The 17,816-nt window shown below is 39.1% G+C and overlaps 2 protein-coding genes across 7 annotated transcripts in view; both read left to right on the top strand.

Annotated features, from left to right (window-relative positions):
* EXOC2 (exocyst complex component 2) overlaps positions 1-17,816 on the top strand; it is a 221,781-nt gene that overhangs the window by 11,965 nt on the left and 192,000 nt on the right. For 3 of the 6 annotated variants that reach the window (XM_053602531.1, XM_053602527.1, XM_053602528.1), the window contains exon 2: positions 7,751-7,822. The exons of 2 other annotated variants lie outside the window; for them this stretch is intronic. The gene's annotated coding sequence lies outside the window, so the exon portion shown is untranslated. The remainder of the gene's footprint in view (positions 1-7,750; positions 7,823-17,816) is intronic. One more of the 6 variants, XM_053602532.1, reaches the window with a different exon arrangement.
* HUS1B (HUS1 checkpoint clamp component B) lies at positions 14,876-15,712 on the top strand. Its single transcript, XM_053603640.1, is given in 5 exon segments — positions 14,876-14,900; positions 14,903-14,963; positions 14,965-15,022; positions 15,024-15,198; positions 15,201-15,712. Coding segments are annotated over 5 exon segments (831 nt in total).

Consider the following 17,816-nt stretch of genomic DNA (forward strand, 5'->3'; position numbering starts at 1 on the left):
GTTTTGCTTGCTGCATACTATTTCCTTCACTGGACATAACATTGTACTGAAGTCATTTTCTGGTTGTTTGGGATGTTTATTTTTGTTTTTCCTTCTTGTTATAATAAATTTTTGCAGTCATGGGAATCTTCATGCTTAGTAACAGCCCCTATGCTTTGTATTTTCATCATCGTTCACCTTTCAGAATATGTTGTGAGTCAGAGTACAGACTTTTGACATTTTTGCCAAATTAGTTTTCAAAGTCCTGGATTGGTTTAGACTGCTGCCAGCAATGCCCGGGCGTACTACACAGATTCAGGGCATAATTATGGGCCTTCAGCATTGTCTTGATTATCTTGTGTTAATGGACTCTGTTTTAGTTTGTGTTCCCCTTGTTGGTATTTTGGTTGTGTCTTCTGTGTCATGAATTATCTGCTTGTGTATTCCCCCGCCCCTTTTTGGAGGCTCTTAGTATTCTCTTAATGATCTTTGTGAGCTGTTTTTATAATAAAGATAATCACATTTTGTCATTTTGATTATTTTCTCAAACTTACTATTTGGCTTTCAAATGTGGTTGTCTTTTTTTTAAATTAACCTACAGAAGATGTACTTTGCTGTATGGCTGGGAACTTAGTGTGTTCACTGTTGTGATTCTTCCAAGACCCACCCCAACAGCTGTAATATACAATTACTTTATGTTTCTCTAGTTTTTCTCTTGGTTTAATTAAAATTATATTTATATTTGTCTTTTAAGTCAAGAATTCCTTAACTCTATAGACGTTTGAGGTAATGTAAGCAAGAACATTATGCCTTCAACTGTAACTGAAACATTTTTGGGATTGGACTTAATATGTTAAAAATTAAGAGGCAAGAAAATAAAGTAGTTGTTTGTTTAGAATGAAATTAGGCTTAATCTTTGGCTATCCTGACCACATTTCATAGTCAGTGTTTGGAATGTTCCCATCATATTATGGAGTACAGTGCAGTGACTTTAAAGAAATGGTTTCCTCATTTGCTGCAGAGTGCATGCACCCTAGTTCCCAGGAGATAATCATAGTTGTGTGCAGTTGCTGTGGTGTATCCAGCACTCTCTGCCCTGCTTCTTTCTCCTTAAATTCTGAAGCACAAATCCCATAATGTTTCTCTATTTTCTCTCTCTCTTTTTTTTTTTTTTTGAGCTAGTCTTGCTTTGTCACTTTGGCTAGAATGCAGTAGTGTCATCACAGCTCACGGCAGCTTCAAACTCCTGCAAAGGGCTGGAATTACAGGTGCAAGGCACTGCACCCAGCCTCTGTTGTCTTATGAAATATTTCGTCTTGAAACAAATTAAGGCCATTTCCTAGAAGTTGCTTACCCAGTCTTTACTGTGACAGCACACTTAATAACCCTCTTAGTCCTCGTAGTTGCCTTTTGAGCATGCTTGTGATTGTGTTACTTTTATATTGGTCTTTAAAATTTGCTGAGATCTCTGATATACGTGATTCCATTTAATCCTTTCATTATACCTATTGAGTTAGTAATTATTCCTAGGACCTGGATAAGTCATACAGTAAGGATTTGAATTTATTATATCTTCTGACTTCTAGTTAGGAGTGTTTTCTACTAATTTTGTACTTCTCTACAGCTGAACAGTTGGTTTGTCTGGTGAAAGTGTGTTAATGATACCTGTGTTATTTACCTCTCTCATTGCTTTCCCTTGCCACACCGAAGAGTGGGTGGGGGTAAACACTTATGGGAAAAGAGTTTTTTTGGGGGGCCCTTTTCATATATAAAGGAGCACATGAAGTGTGTGTGTCTGTGTGTATGTGAACGTGTGATTATTTGTAGTAAATCACTACAGCCAAACTGCCAGGGTGTGATGCCTACTCTAATAAGTATTGCTTGTGGGTTGTTGGGCAAAGTATTGATGGGCCATCCTTGTAAGGGAGTTGTGAGAATTAAAAAGTTATTAAATAGGGAAAACATAGAAAAATGCCTGGACATAATAAGTGCTCAATAAATAAAACGATTACTGTTGTTATTAGTTTATGTTCACTGAATTTCCAAGATACATTATCTGTTGCTTAATGGCTGCTTTCATCTTTTATTCATGTTTCTTGTATTATGTCTTATTTTATGTTGAAAAGGCAACATAAAATAATATTATGTTGGGTGGCGCCTGTGGCTCAAGGAGTAGGGCACCACACCCATATACCGGAGGTGGTGGGTTCAAACCTGGCCCTGGCCCAAAAAAAAAGAAGAGAATTCTCCAAAATAATATTATGTTAAATATTTATGTTAAATAAAAGCAAATGCTAACTCTGCATTACACATGAAAACTTTACTAAATAAGGATTCAAGCTCCCTATAATGTATAATATGACCAGGGTCAGTAGAGTTCAAGAGTCTTGAAGCAGTGGGTAATGTGGTCCCATTTCTCTTGAAATGAAGACTGTGCCTCCTCATGCTCTGGAAAAGTCAAGGGTTGGGTATGCTGTCTATGCTGGGAATCCTCTTGTCTGTCTTCTCTTTATTACTAATCTGTTTTGGATACATGACCCAAAAAAGCCAAAAAAAAAAAAGGCCCTAAAACAATGTTATTATCATGGCAAGATCCCCCTAAAGCACAAGAAGTAGATAAGGATTTCTACATATTCTTCTCTTTCTTTCCTCCTCCCCCAAGCCTGAGACCTTTACTTGGTGAAAGGGAGGATTAGCATCAACTTGCTGTGGCCCAGAAAAAGTTGAAAAGGGAAGACTGTGTTAAAATGTAGGTCCTATTATTATCCGGATATGCTGAGGCCCACAGGGCAGATGATTGCAATTGAAGAGTCCCCTGGAGGGGCAAACAGGGAGCACGAAGTAGGTCTGGGGCACAGGAAGCAAGGGGAAAACAGGGGCCAGAGCCTCTGCAGTGATTTTCAAGGAACAAAATGGGCTGGGCAGTAAGCAAGCTGAACAAGTTTCGGCTTGGATAGTTGTAATAATTTTGGAGGGTTCAGTCTGCAGGGAGCGGGCTCTAGTTGTTTGTCACTGAAGATGTAGGGCAGAGTGTTCTTACTGTAGGAGCCTGATTGAAGAAGAGTAGAAGACGCCCATTGGCTTTGTTTTTGGCTTTCAGTTTGCACATCAGAAGTGTGCCTAGCAGGCAAGTTGTCTGAGGTCTCTGGAAATTAGCTAACTCTTAGAGGGGCAGTCTCTTTTCTGGTAACACAGTCCCAAGATGTCAAGCGCCATGAAGTATTGAAAATAAAAAACACGATTAGTACCAGGACCAGACTTTCTTTGTACCACAGGTTCAGGATTTAGTAGCAGGGTAGAAAGATCAGTAGAGCAGTAGGTCTTTTTTTTTTGCTGTTTTTGGCCAGGGCTGGATTTGAACCCACCACCTCTGGCATATGGGGCCAGCACCCTACTCCTTTGAGCCACAGGCACCGCCCGAGCAGTAGTTCTTATTGCTGCTGAGAAGAAGCATAAATTTGACTGAGAAAAGAATGTGAGTGAAAAGTCTTCATAATAGCTAATTTGTTTCTCCCAACTACTTTTGAAATTATTCTTGTGATTTATAGATTTTCTTTCTTTCCACCTTGGCATGGTCCAACCTCATTTTTACTGGTAGGCTTTGAGAAGTGTTCACGGTTCATATTTGGTGTAAGGTAGTTTTTAATTTTTTTCAACTAAGTATGTGAAATATTCTGAGGAAACATGACCCAAATGGTAGCTAGCTAGCCAAAAGAATAAATAAATAAGTCACTTCCAATGCTAAACAAATTCTGTTGTTATTGTTTTACAGAATTATTGAGGGAAAGGAAGCAATCATGTCAGCAACCTTTATCATTCATTTGGAACCACTTGTTCTGTAATTATCATGGCAGTGAAAAACTCAATTTGACCTTGGAGTTATCTGTTTAAGTCTAATGATTCAAATTTGGCTAATTACATGTGAATTATGATCAGTTTGGTATTTTGCATAATTTCTAGGTCAGAGTTTGTTCTGTTACTCTTTGAACCCAGCATAAGAATATGAAATTTGATTAAAAGTGATGATAATGATCCTAGTTTTCCATTTTTAGCTTATGGAGAGTATGGACATACCTTGTTTTATTATACTTTTCATTACTATGACTTGCAGATGTTGTGTTTTGCCAATACTGTTTTTTTTTTAAATGGAAGGTTTCTGTTGGCACCATTTTCCCAACATATGCTTACTTCATGTCTCTGTGTCACATTTTGGTAATTCTCACAATATTTTAAATTTTTTCCTTATTATTGTGTTTTAAAGCTAAATTATCTTCTGTGTACTATTGGGAAGGCAAGTATAGATTAGAAATATCCTTACCAAAATAGTAAGAAGTTATATATTTCTTTCAATCTTACAGTATAAGCCTACCTTATTTGGAAATTTTCTTTGGGAAGAACCCCTCATTACTAATGACATCTAGTACATTATGTTGTATTTTTGGAAACACTGCTTTTGATGGACACTGTAAGCTCATGCCTATCTATAATCCTAGCACTTTGGGAGCAGAGGCAGGAGGATCACTTGAGTCTAGGAGTTTGAGACCAGATTTGGCAACATAGCAAGGCTTCTGTCTCTACGAAAAATTTGAAAATTAGCTGGAAGTGGTGGGGTGGGCCTGTTTTCTCAGCTGCTTGAGAGGTTGAGGGCTGAAGTTGGAGGCTGCAGTGAGCTATTACTGGAGGAAGAGAGTCTGGCTGCCTGTCACTTTTAGCAAATATGCAGAGGTGGGGATAGGTCCACTAAATTTTATTTGTCAGTAAGGCTGGTGATTCTGGAGACCAGTGATAGTACTTTCTCCAAGACCGTTCTGTTCTTCCCTTTCCAAAATCACAGTTTTATACATAAAAGTTCAGAGTGAAAATCATGTTAATCTTAGAAACTTCAAAAACTAGAATGGAAAGAGAAAAAAGATGGAAGAAAATGGAATAGAACATTGAGAATTTTTGGATAATTATACAAAATATAACATACATAATGGAAATAAGAGAGGGAGAACAAAGAGAGAAAGGAATAGAAGAAATATTTGTCATAATAATGGCTGAGACACCAAACCACAGATCTAGGATGCTCAGAGAACAGCAGGTAGACAAATACCAAAAAATCTATACTTAGGCATATTGTATATGAGCTGCAGAAAAATCAGTGACAAAACAATTTTATTTGCTTGTTTAAACAGAATCTTACACTGTCACCCAGGCTCTAGTGCCATGGCGTCAACCTAGCTTATAGCAACCTCAGACTTTTGGGCTCAAGTGATCCTCCTGTCTCAGCCTCCTGAGTAGCTGGGACTACAGGTGCCTGCCACAGCTACTATTTTCTATTTTTAGTAGAGATAGAGTCTCAGTCTTGCTCAGGCTGGTATCAAACTCCTGAGATCAAGGGATCCTCCCACCTCAGTCTCCCAGAGTACTGGGATTACAGGTGTGAGTCACCATGCCCGGCCCTTGAGACCACAATTGAGAAAACCACTCTGGGTTTTCCTCAGCCATTATTGGCCCATTTTTTCTATAACATAGGAGCCATTGCTGGGGAATTTCAAGCACCTATTTAAGTTCCTGGCTGGGCCTGGGGCTTTGTTATTTATTTATTTATTTATTATAAAGAACAAACATTAATTTCTCACAATTTTGAAGACTGGGAAGTTCAACAGCAAGGAGCCAGGAGATTTGTTGTTCTCAGAGACTATACCTTCTAACTGTGTCTTCACATAATGAAAGGGTCTGGGCCTGTTTTTTTTGACTTATGGCAAATTCAAGCAGATAGTACTACCACCAGAAGGGTATTGCCCACAGGGACCTAAAACACAAAAGAGCTTTGGATTCTGACCTGAACATCAAAGCAGTGAGTTCATCTTTGGGAACAAGCTAGACACCTACTGTGGCAGTCCTGCTGCTGCTGGTGTCGAACCCTCCAGGACTAATTGTGTGACAGCCTTGTGATGGATGTGTGGAGCCTCGGAGTCACTGAGTCCCTGCCTTTTAACTGACAGATTTTTCTCAGAGCCACCAAAGCTGATATTAAGGAATATACCACATTCCCTTTTACATGTCTTGAGTATAAAAACCCTAAGAGATTCCTGATCCTTAAGCCCACTCAGTGAGAGAGGCTCTTGAGAGGAAGTACTGAGGGACTCAGGGATAAATGTGGCCCATGAGGAGGAACTGAAACTTTACATCAAGCCACTCCCTGTCTATACAGACACCTGGCACGGAGACTTGATGGGCTGTGCATAGAAGGAGTTCTGGATTCATTAATGCACTATTACACAGCTCAGCTGGAGCACTGTAGCATCCTGTGAAGCCTCTGCCTTAAGCTGTAATCCTCCACCCTCCCCAGTAGAGCCTAAGGTCTCTGGCAGGCCAAAGCAGTGAGCCTGCCATTTTCACCCTTATTTTATTTTTTAACACAGAAAAACAGCGGCTTGAGGAGGATCAGGAGTCAGGCTAGAAGGCTAGGGGAATAGTCACACTGCCTGCCAGTACCTCTCTGCCCTAGAGATGAAGACCACCTTCATCTACCACTCACCCCCTTCCCCTGCACAGCTCCCAGTGTGGCCCTGGAGCTTCTCCCTTTGCCCCACAGCTCCAGCAGCAGTGGTGGTTCCCAGGCAGAACCAGCTGCCCTGAAGGTATATCCTCCAAAGGAAACTCACCACACAGGGCAGCTTTGGTTAGGACTAGCAGAATTTGCTGAAAGGTGTGACCCTGTACAGCCTCTCCCTCTAGCAAACGTCAGGGCCAGCAGGGAAGTTCTTCATCTTTGTCTACAGACACCTGTGTTTTAGCTCAGCTGGAAAAATCTGGCATGTAGCTAGAATGTGGGAGTTCAAGGTGCACTTCCTGTACTTCCTGCACTTCTTATGTAGCAGAAAGGTTCTGAGTTCAAGGAACCACAGGATGCAGTGCAGGAGATCAGCCAGGTGCCAGAGGCCAAGTGCTGCCAATGGGAGCAGGGAAGCAGAGCTGCAGGCACATGCTGCTGTGTGTGTGCATTTGCCAAGTCCAGAGGACTTTGTGCTGTAGAGGGTGGAGGTCACAAATTGCCTTGTTCTCCCCCTTGGTTCAAATTAAGATGCTTTCTTGCACCTCTTGGCGTTCAAATCCTTTATGTACAAAAGAACTGTTGGTCTTGGGTGGCGCCTGTGGCTCAGTGAGTAGGGTGCCGGCCCCATCTACCGAGGGTGGCGGGTTCAAACCCAGACTCAGTTGAACTGCAACGAAAAAATAGCTGGGCATTGTGGCAGGTGCCTGTAGTCCCAGCTGCTCTGGAGGCTGAGGCAGGAGAATCGCGTAAGCCCAAGAGCTAGAGGTTGCTGTGAGTCCTGTGACATCATGGCACTCTACCGAAGGCGGTAAAGTGAGACCCTGTCTCTACAAAAAAAAAAAAAAAAAGAACTGTTGGTCTTAACTTTAAAGCACTGCCAGGAGTCGCCTGGGGGCGAAGAGGGGAGGCTACAGATTCTAGCTGCAAGGGATCCCTCTGTTCTGAGGCAGACTGTTTTTCCTGGGACATCTCTCCCCTTTCTTGCTCTTCTCTTTCTTTTGTGTTTGTGGAGAGGGGAGATTGTGAGGGTAATATGTTTGTGGAGAGGGGAGATTGTGAGGGTAGTAACTATTGATTTACATTGGTCTTAGGGAACACAGGGATGGTACTTCCTTGATTGGTTTGATAAGAGTGGTGTTAATACCAAGAATAACAGTAGCATTTACTTTGGTTAGAGACTTTCTGTATCATTCCAATTAATTTTAGCCACACATGCTCATTTAACAGATTGAGAAATTATGCTGGCGGAGGTGAGAGGCCTGTTGAGAGTCTCCTGGAGCTGCTAAGTGCAGAGCTCATGTATGAACTGTGATCTCACCCCAGTCCTGTTGGCCTCCCTTAGTGCAGGACTCCAGGCCTCTAGAGCCCTGGGGTTGGCATCCTTTTGAGATTGGTTGTATTGTGTCTCTTAATAGATAATTCGAAGTCATATGAGGGATGAGACAGTTGACTGGTTTGTGTGCCACTTTTAAGGCTATTCGTACTCTTTGTGAACTAATTATCTGCAGTCTTGTAAGTACTTCTCTCCATGAGCAGATCACAGTCCTAAAGTACAAATTCTGCCTTGAGACTGTGAAAAGAGAATGAAGTTTCCAGAGTGCTGGAAATGCTGAGGGCGTCTGCAACTGTATTTAGCAGGAGATGGAATCTTGTAGACTTTTGGTGTACAAGTCATTCCTGTGGTGTTGCAGCTTTAGGAGAAGCCCAACCCAGAGCTAACCCAGAGGGTGGGGACCAGCAGAGTGGCTTTGTATTCTTCCCTGTCTCAATCTTATGAGCCAGATAGCAAATGTGGAGTGATAATTTCAGGACAAACATCTTTTTTTTAATTTTTATTTTTACATATACATGTGTTTATTAGGTTTCCATTTTTTTGCCTTCACAAAATTAAAGAGGTTTAAAATTTAATAACAATAACGATGTTTAAGATAAGGACTAGAAACAAAAACCTTGTAAAGAATGAACGAACATAAATACATTCAGCAAAGAAATCAGAGAATTGCATCAAAATATTAAGCAATACTAATAATAATAATGCAAAGAAAGTAACATTCACATTGTGAAATAAGAGTATGTCTATTATAGAATGTTTTGACTCTGAGATTCAGCATGGAGTCATCAGTTAACTTCTTCTTATTTTTTTTTAAGTCTCGAAAAATAGACAACTAATATTTATAAATTAAAGTAAAAGATAATTTCAAAAAACAAATTATGCCAAATCTTATAGACAATAGAAAAAGAAGAAATACTTCAGAATCATTCTACTTCATCTGGGTATACCTAATATTAAAATTGGAGAGAATATATTATTGTAAAGGGGAAATTACAAACATATTTCACTTATAAATGAGGATGTAAGATCCCAAATGACATATTAACAAGTTGAATTAAAAATTAATGTTTAAGTAATGTGCTTTGGTCAAAATTAAATCCAATACGAACATCTTTTTTTATTGAAAATTCACTTACCGGGCGGCGCCTGTGGCTCAGTGAGTAGGGTGCCGGCCCCATATGCCGAGGGTGGCGGGTTCAAACCTGGCCCCAGCCAAACTGCAACAGAAAAATAGCCGGGTGTTGTGGCGGGTGCCTGTAGTCCCAGCTACTTGGGAGGCTGAGGCAAGAGAATCACGTAAGCCCAAGAGCTGGAGGTTGCCGTGAGCCGTGTGACGCCATGGCACTCTACCGAGGGCAGTAAAGTAAGACTCTGTCTCTACAAAAAATAAATAAATAAATAAATAAATAAATAAAAGAAAATTCACTTATCAAACTGGAAGAGCTCCTTTCCCTATTCCAATCCATTTATATTAACGTGTAAGTTAATTTATCATAGTAATTAATATTTCAACTCCAGAGGAGATGTTGGGAGCCAGATTTGTACATAATGCGTAAAATAAGTATTTGCCAAACAAATGTGTTTATTGGGCATCAGTCATGTCCTTGAATGGTGCTAGAGCTAGAAAGATTAATATAATACTTGTCCTCGAGAAACAAACATACTGAGTTTGAGATTCATTTGTACATATTTATTTGGCAGCTTTATATGCCTAGCACCAAGCAGCTAATAAAGTACAGTCAGTCCTTCATATCCATAGGTTTTACTCCACAGATTCAACCAACCAGGGATCAGAAATATTCAAAAAAATTAAACAGTGCAACAATATAAAAATACAAATAAAAACCAATACAGTACTACACATAACAACTATTTACATAGAGTTTACATTGTATTAGGTATTATAAGTAATCTAGAAGTGATCTAAACTATGCAGGAGGATGTATGTGGATTATATGCAAATATGCCATTTCATATAAGCAACTTGAGCATCCATAGATTTTGGTATCACTGGGAGGTCTTGGAACAAATTCCTCACAGATACTAAGAGTCTACTGTATTTCTTTGCCTTTCTTTGTTGAATGGTGGAGATAAATATGAAAGGCAATTATTTCAGTCTGAGGTGAGGGAAGGTGAGGCTTCCTAAAGGAAGTGATGACTGTGGGTGGATGGTGCAAGTTAGGTGGCTAAGGAAGAGGGTAGGCCCAAGCCTTCAGAGATCTGTCACTGAGGGACAGCAGAATGGACATTTCAGCTGTGAGCACAGGGCTGTGTGAATGGTGAAAACAGAACTCCTTTCATCTGGAAAGGTAAGGCAGCGTAATTAAGTTCTGAATGTTGGCGCCAACAGAGGCAGAAATTTCACCCACCTTACTGGGTTGTCTGAAACATAGATGCTAATCAAAAAGCACATGCTCAACACTTTATTTCTGTAGAATAAAAGATGCCTGGGATGTTAATAAATAGGCCCCAAGGTCACATTGGTTCAGAAAATGCAGATATCCATTGTGAATATTAAGAGGAGAAAGTATTTGTTTTTCTAGAACATATGGGCAGCTTTTCACTTGATTAGGTCTGAAAGAAAACTTTGGGAACTGCTGTGTCAGTACTCATGTGATCTGGATGCTCCCTGGTTAGTTTACAGATCTGAATCTCCCTGAAGATGAGTTAGTGATCAGGAGGTGCAAAAATAGAGGGTGAAAGAAGTTGTCCAGTTGACTGACCTACAACAGGGATAGTGAGGGGGACAGTTAGCGGGACTGTGTGGGGGCTTCAGGAGACATGATGGAGGCACAGTGTTGGTGAATTTCGTTGCACTGTGAATGAGGAGAACATGGAGCAGGATCTATAAGAAAAAATGTACACTCACATATATTATATTCAAACTGCAGGAATGAAAAAGAGAAACTCTTGAAAGAAGCCAGAGGGAAAAAACACCCAGTGATAGGGGGAGCAAGGATAAGAATTATATGATTGGAGTGAAATATTTAAAATGCTGAAAGAAAAAAAATCCCATTTTATTAGGATTTTCCAGAGAAACAGAACCAATAGAATATAGAAGCCAATTTGGAATAGGCTTAAGTTATTATGGGGGCCGAGGAGTCCCACTGTAAGTTCTCTGCACACTGGAGAACAAGGGAAGCCAGTAGCATGGCTCAGCCTAAGTCTGAAGGCCTCAAACCTGGGGGCTGCTGGTGTAAATCCTGGAGTTTGGTGCCAGAGAGCCTGGGAGTTCTAATGTCCAAGGGCAGAAGATGGGTGTCCCAGCTCCAGAAGAGAGAGAACAAACATTTTCTATGCTGTTTTCTTCTGTCTTGGCCCTAAAACCAATTGGATGGTGCTGCCTGCTTGTAGTGGGAATTGGATGAGCCTGGCTGTGTTCCATAAAACTTTATTTACAAGAACAGGCAGCAGACTAGATTTGTCTGGCTGTGCTTTGCTGATTCCTGCTCTAAAATGTGTACCAGGGAAGCTCACTGACTAAATAAAGGGATTTTACAAAAGAAACCTCAATACATTGACCACATATCCTTGACATTTACAGACCACATTCTCTGACAAAAAAACAAGTAAATAAACAATAATAACCAGGATATAAATAAAAACTAGCATTTAAAGTTCAACAGATTTAACCATGTGCAATTCTTTAAAGCCTTCTAAAATTAATCTTGAATAAAAGGTGTCAAAACTGTAATCATAGATCATTTATAATGAACAAGGAAACAGTGATGTAGAAAAATAATATATTGAATTAGAAATCAGGATGAAAAATATCTGACTATCTAAAAAAATGCTAAAATTGTCTTAAGATTTATAAAATATGAACACATAACCATGAAGTAAATTACCAAATAATCATGCCCAATAAGGTACTAGAAATAGATGGTTTTATAAGCCATTTACAGGAAGCCTACAAAGAACAGAATATTCCTGTACTATTCAAACTACTGTAAGATGATAAGTATAGAAAACTTCAGTCTTTCTATAATATGAGCATACTGTTGTGGATATAGGAACTGCTTAATAACATTTGTGAACTTCTGAATGCTTTTGGATGTCAAAAACAAAGAAAGACTACAAGAAACTATAGTTGTAGACCAATTTTAAATAAAATTAAAGATGTAGAATTCCTAAGTAAAATGTTAGCAAATCAAATCTAGAAATGATTAAAGGACTAATGGAACCAACTAATGCTTATTTCTAGAAAATAGAATTCAGTAATTGAAAATTTATTATTTAATTTGCTATATTAATAGGTGAAAAATATTATCTTAAAGGATGCTGAAAACCAATTTGATAACATTTACTATCCATTCCTAATCTTAAACATAGACTCCTGATAGAGAACAGAGAAATATTTTGTGTGTCGTAATAACAAACTTAATAGCAAACATCATGTTAATGGTGAAATTTTTAGGCATGAGTTCTCAACAGAGAGAAGAATGGAAAATTAGTTCTTGAGAGGTCAAAAAAATCTTAATGTATAAAGATATACATTTAATATATACTATATAATGTATTTATGGTACTAAAATTTCGTGAGTGGCAATATAAACTTAAAAAGGCTTCTCAGGGGGTACTACTGACAGCTTGGAAAATACTGCTCTATAGTATTTCTAAGTATCATACTTAGACTTGTTTCAGACTTGTTTAAGTCTAAGTATGATATGTCAAAGTAGTGGTAATCCTTTCCATCAGAAATCCAAGAGGATTATTTTTAGTAACAAGACAGATATGCTTGCTAATATCACTGTTAATCAACAGTGTTTTGGAAGTTAAAGGAAATGCAGTAAGGCAGTTAAAATAAATGATATATAAACATTGAAGAGTAAGAGCCAAAATTATAGTATATGAAGGTAGTGAGATTTTGTACTGAAAAACAATAAAAGGTCAACTGAAAAATGAGAGAGAGGGTTCAAGCGAGAGAGGGTTAATGAATTGACTTCAAAATAATGTATTTTACATGAATTTTCCTTGTGAACAGAGCTGAATATTGACAGTCATAAAAAATGATTTGAGTAAATGGAAAGAGTCAATGTAAATATCTTAAATATCCTGGAATTATCTAGTAATAGATACATTTCAAATAATTCATAAATTCATTTAACATGTACATGTTCAGCTTCAGTTATGTGGCAGATACAGTTATAAATGCTATTTGTAAAGGAATGTGTCAAACAGATAAAAACCTCTTTTCTCCTGAAACTTGCATTCTAGTACCTAGAGACAGACAATAACAAATCTAAGTATGATATGTCAAGGTAGTGGTAATACTTTCTATCAGAAATCCAAGAGGATTATTTTTAGAATTTGACAAAATATTTTATTTATTTATTTTTTTTGTGGTTTTTGGCCGGGGCTGGGTTTGAACCTGCCACCTCTGGCCTATGGGACTGGCGCCCTACTCCTTGAGCCACAGGCGCCACCCAGACAAAATATTTTAAAGTTCATCTGGAGCAATGCCTTTAGGAGAATGACTAAAGGAACTTGTGAATGATTAATTGTCCTATCACATATTTAAATGTGATACAGGAATTAAAGCACCCTGACAGGTGCAAGAGAGGGCAGTGGGACAGACTAGAGAGATTGCTGAAACAGACTCAGGCAAAAATGGAAATTATTGTCAAAGATAAAAGTAATATTTCAGATCAGTGGAGAAAAGTAGACTGTTTAGTGAAATGATATTATGTGTGTCGACTAGCTATGGGTTTCCATGAGTGAAATGATTAAATTGATAAAAACAGATAACATGAAAGTATCAGAAACATGACTTTGAAAGCACGACAGTAGAAGTAGCAGAAAAATGGCCAATAGATTTGACATAAAAGATTCAGTATTTCCCAAGGGTAAAGAGTACCATAAACAATTTGAAAAGTCAGATGATAAACTAGAGAAGATGTTTTACAGTATATACAAAGGACAAAGGGTTAACGTTCTTCTTAGAGATCTTAAAATTAAGGAAAATAAGCCCAATAAAAAGATATAAAGGCCATGAAAGTGGAATTTGCACACAGTGCAAGTTGAAACCATTTATTTTATTTTGCCTATTAGATTGCTGTAGATAAAACAGGTTACTAAATACCCAGCATTGCTGGTGGTGGGAATGTTGATGCAGCTTTCTGCAGACCAGTTTAGGATTTTAAATGAGCATTTTTTTGACCAGCATTTCCTCTTTAAATTTAATGCAAGGATGTAGTTGGATAAAGGGGCAAAAGTATGTTGCACAGAAATTTTCAGTCCTGTTCTAAATAGCAAAAAATCGGAAATCAGGCTTGGCGCCTATAGCTGGGCGAGTTGGGCGCCAGGCCCAGGCCTGCTAAACAACAATGAAAATTGCAACCAAAGAATGGCAGGGCGTTATGGTGGGCACCTGTGGTCCCAGGTACTCGGGAGGCTGAGGCAAGAGAATCTCTGAAGCCCAAGAGTTCAAGGTTGCTGTGAGCTGTGCTGCAACAGCACTCTCACACGACACAGACTCTGTCTCCAAAAAAAATAAAAAATCGGAAACCATCTAAATGTCAATTGTGTTATTAACTAAATAACCACACATCCATACAATGGAAAACCAAGCAGCCATGAAAATGATGTAAATGTGTTTGTATTTACCAGCGTGAAAGACGTCCGTGTGTAACTGCGTCTGATGCCTAATTGAAGAAGACAGTATCAGCGTATATACCAAAGAGATGATAAGTGGTTAGTTATGAGGGCGGATTTTTGTCTGCATACTGTTTAGAATATTCGGAAGTTTCTGCAGGGGTTTAATCCCTATCCTTTTTATAACCAGAGTGGAAACAGTGAAGTCTTTTGTAAGACCGTTGGAGGGAGGGCGAGAAAGGGGGGCGTAGACTGCCGTTCACCGGCCCCCGGGAGAGGCGGTCCTGAGGGCAGGGGGAACCCTGGTGCCCGCTCTGCGGTGGGCCGGTGGGAGGGTGAAGAGGGCAGCACCACCGAGACCGGAAGGGTGTGTGGCGCCCGTTTTCTCTCTGTACAGCAACCAAACCTGCCGCTGTCTTAGCATCATGAAGTTTCGTGCCAAGATCACCAGCTGGGCTTTATAGAGCTCCTCATCCAGCTCAGCGGCACCATAGCGAAGCTGGCAAAGGTCTGTGCTCCGCGTGTGCCCAGACAAGCTGTGCTTCAGCTCCGCAGGCGCCACGCCCATCCGCGCAGACTTGGCTGTGGTGTGAGGTGTGGCTGGGAGCCCTTTTCCGCCAGTTTCACATGGAAGGTGTTTCGAAAGAACTCAGTGAGATTTATCTGCAGCTGACTTAAGAGCATTTGTTCAGAGCAGTGAGTAACGCGCGGAACTCTGCCTCCCTGAAACTCCGGCTGACTAACAAGCGTCCCCCCGCCTCGCGGTGGCGGTGTAGCTGGCGTCCTGCACAGGTCACACTCGTGTAGTGGTCCACGATCTGCCTGTGAGGGTACTTCCCAGAATATTGTGGAAAGATGGTCTGAAGCCCCGTGTCCGAGCCTGGGATGTAAGCGTTTATCTGCCAGCTGTGAAAACCCTAAGGAGCATTGTGGAAAAGATGGCAAACATGGGTGATTACATGCTGGTGGAAGCAAATCGAAATGGTCAAATGAACTTGAGTATAGAAACTGATATTGTGTTTATTAAAAGTTATTTTAAAAATCTTGGAAATCCTCCAGAGTCTACTCTGGATATACCTGAAAACCGAGACCAGGAAAGGATGGTACAAGTGTGGGTAGACAAAAGGAAGCTTCTGCAGTTTTTTGAGGGACTGCAGATAAATCCCACAATGGCAGTATGCAATATTTTGAGCAACACTCGTCTTCATCTTGTTTTGGTTCATGAAGATGTCTCCATTCAGTATTCCATTCCTGCCTCATAAAAATTCAGCTAACCTGGATTTTTTTTGAAGCTTACATTTTCAAAACCGAAATAGATCCTGGGTTAATTGGGTTGAAAGTTTGTACCCTTGCTGACTTGCAAAAATTATATTGAAACATCATCTGTGAGACGGTTGGATAGTTCATCTTTTTGTGTTTAGGCTTTATCATTTTTTTTCATGCTTAAGATTTCAACAAGGAAACATTTTCTTTTGAACTCCTTTTTGGGGAAAAAGAATTATAGCAAAATAAATAAAAAATCTTTGAATACTGAAATAATTGTGTTAGTACTTCATTATAAAATGTTACTGTGTAAAGCGGGAAATTCCTCCTTTTAAAATAGGTATAAATATTTTCTGAGGGACTTTTCTAAATTTAGAGAGCTCAGTATATCTGAAAGATGTAATTAATGAATATATGTGCGTATTTTGTTATGCTGTGTGTGTTTCTTTAAGGGACATAACAAAGAATATATCAAGTACGTAGTTTTAGATTTAATCATCTACCAAGTTTGAATTGGTTAGGTATTAGGTTCGTTTTTCACATGTATCATATTCACATAAGGAATCAAGGAAATGCAGACATACCTTGAGGATATTGTTTTCAGTTCCAGACCACCACAGTAAAGCAGATATTGCAATAAAGGCAGTCACACTATTCTTTCAGTTTCCTAGTACATATAAAAGTTACATTTACACTTGTAGTCTGTTGAGTACACAATAGCATTATGGTTAAAAAAACAATATATACTTTCCAATTAAAAAATATTGCCAGAAAATGCTCATAATTGAGCTCTCATTAAGTTGTGATCTTTGTTAGTGGAGGATCTTGCTTTACTGTTGATGACTGCTGACTCTTTTTGTAAGATTCTCTGTAGTATGGGATGTTGTGGGTATTTTACTCACTGTAGAACTTATTTCAAAATGGAGTCAATCCTCTAAATCTCTGCCACTGCTTTATTAACCAATATTATTGAATACGAAGGTCAAAGATCGGACAATTAAGTTTGCAAACTCATCCTAGAAAAAGTGCTACATACCTCATTATTGAATATCACTATGATCACCTTTGAAGTACTTCCCTTGGGAAACCGCACCAACACCAGTGCCTAGTCCACCCTGATTCAAAGCACTTTTTCTAGGATGAACTCACAAACTTAATTATTGGACCTCATATTCTATAATAAATCCTTTGTTGGTATTTGAACAATCTTCACATCACCTTCAGGGGTAGATTTGATTCCATTTCAAGAAACCACTTTCTTTGCTCTTCCACGAGAAACAACTTTTCTTCTGTTGAAGTTTGATCATGAGACTGCAGCAATTTAATCACATCTTCAGGCTCTACTTTTAATTCAACTTCTCTTGCTGTTTCTTTCTATTCTGTATTTACTTCCTCCGCTGAAGTCTTGAACCCCTCAAAGTCATCCATGAGGGCTGACATTGACTTCCAAAATCCTATTAATCTTGATATTTTGCATCATGAATGTTATTAATGGAATATAGAATACTGAATCCTATCCAGGAGGTTTTTAACTTATTTTGTTCATATCTATCAGAGGAATCACCATGGAAGCTATGCTTATATGAAATGTAGTTCCAAAGTTTTAGGGTTGAAAGTGTAATTACTCCTTGATTCATGGGCCACAGAATGGATGTTGTGTTAGCAGGATTCATACCAACATTACTTTTCCTTATGTAGCTCCATCAGAGCTCTTGGGTAACCAGGTGCATTGTTAATAGACAGGAATATTTTGAAAGGAATCTTTTTTGTGAGCAGTAGATTTCAACAGTGGGCTTAAAATATTCAGGAGACATTCTGTAAACAGACGTGCTGTTCTCCAGGCTTTGTATTTCCACAGCATAGGCAGAGGATATTTAGTATAAGTCTTACGGACCCTAGGATCCCTAGGATTTTTGGAATGACAAATGAACATTTCCTTCAATGTAAACTCACCAGCTGGATTTAGCCCCTAATAAGGAAGTCAGCCTGTCCTTTGAAGCTTTGAAGCCAGATATTGACTATGAAAGTCCTCAGTGGGATCTTTTTCCAATAGAGGGCTGTTTTGTCGACCTTGAAAATCTTTGGTTTAGTGTAGCTACTTCA

The sequence above is a fragment of the Nycticebus coucang genome, chromosome 9 (assembly GCF_027406575.1).
Source record: "Nycticebus coucang isolate mNycCou1 chromosome 9, mNycCou1.pri, whole genome shotgun sequence".
NCBI lineage: Eukaryota > Metazoa > Chordata > Mammalia > Primates > Lorisidae > Nycticebus > Nycticebus coucang.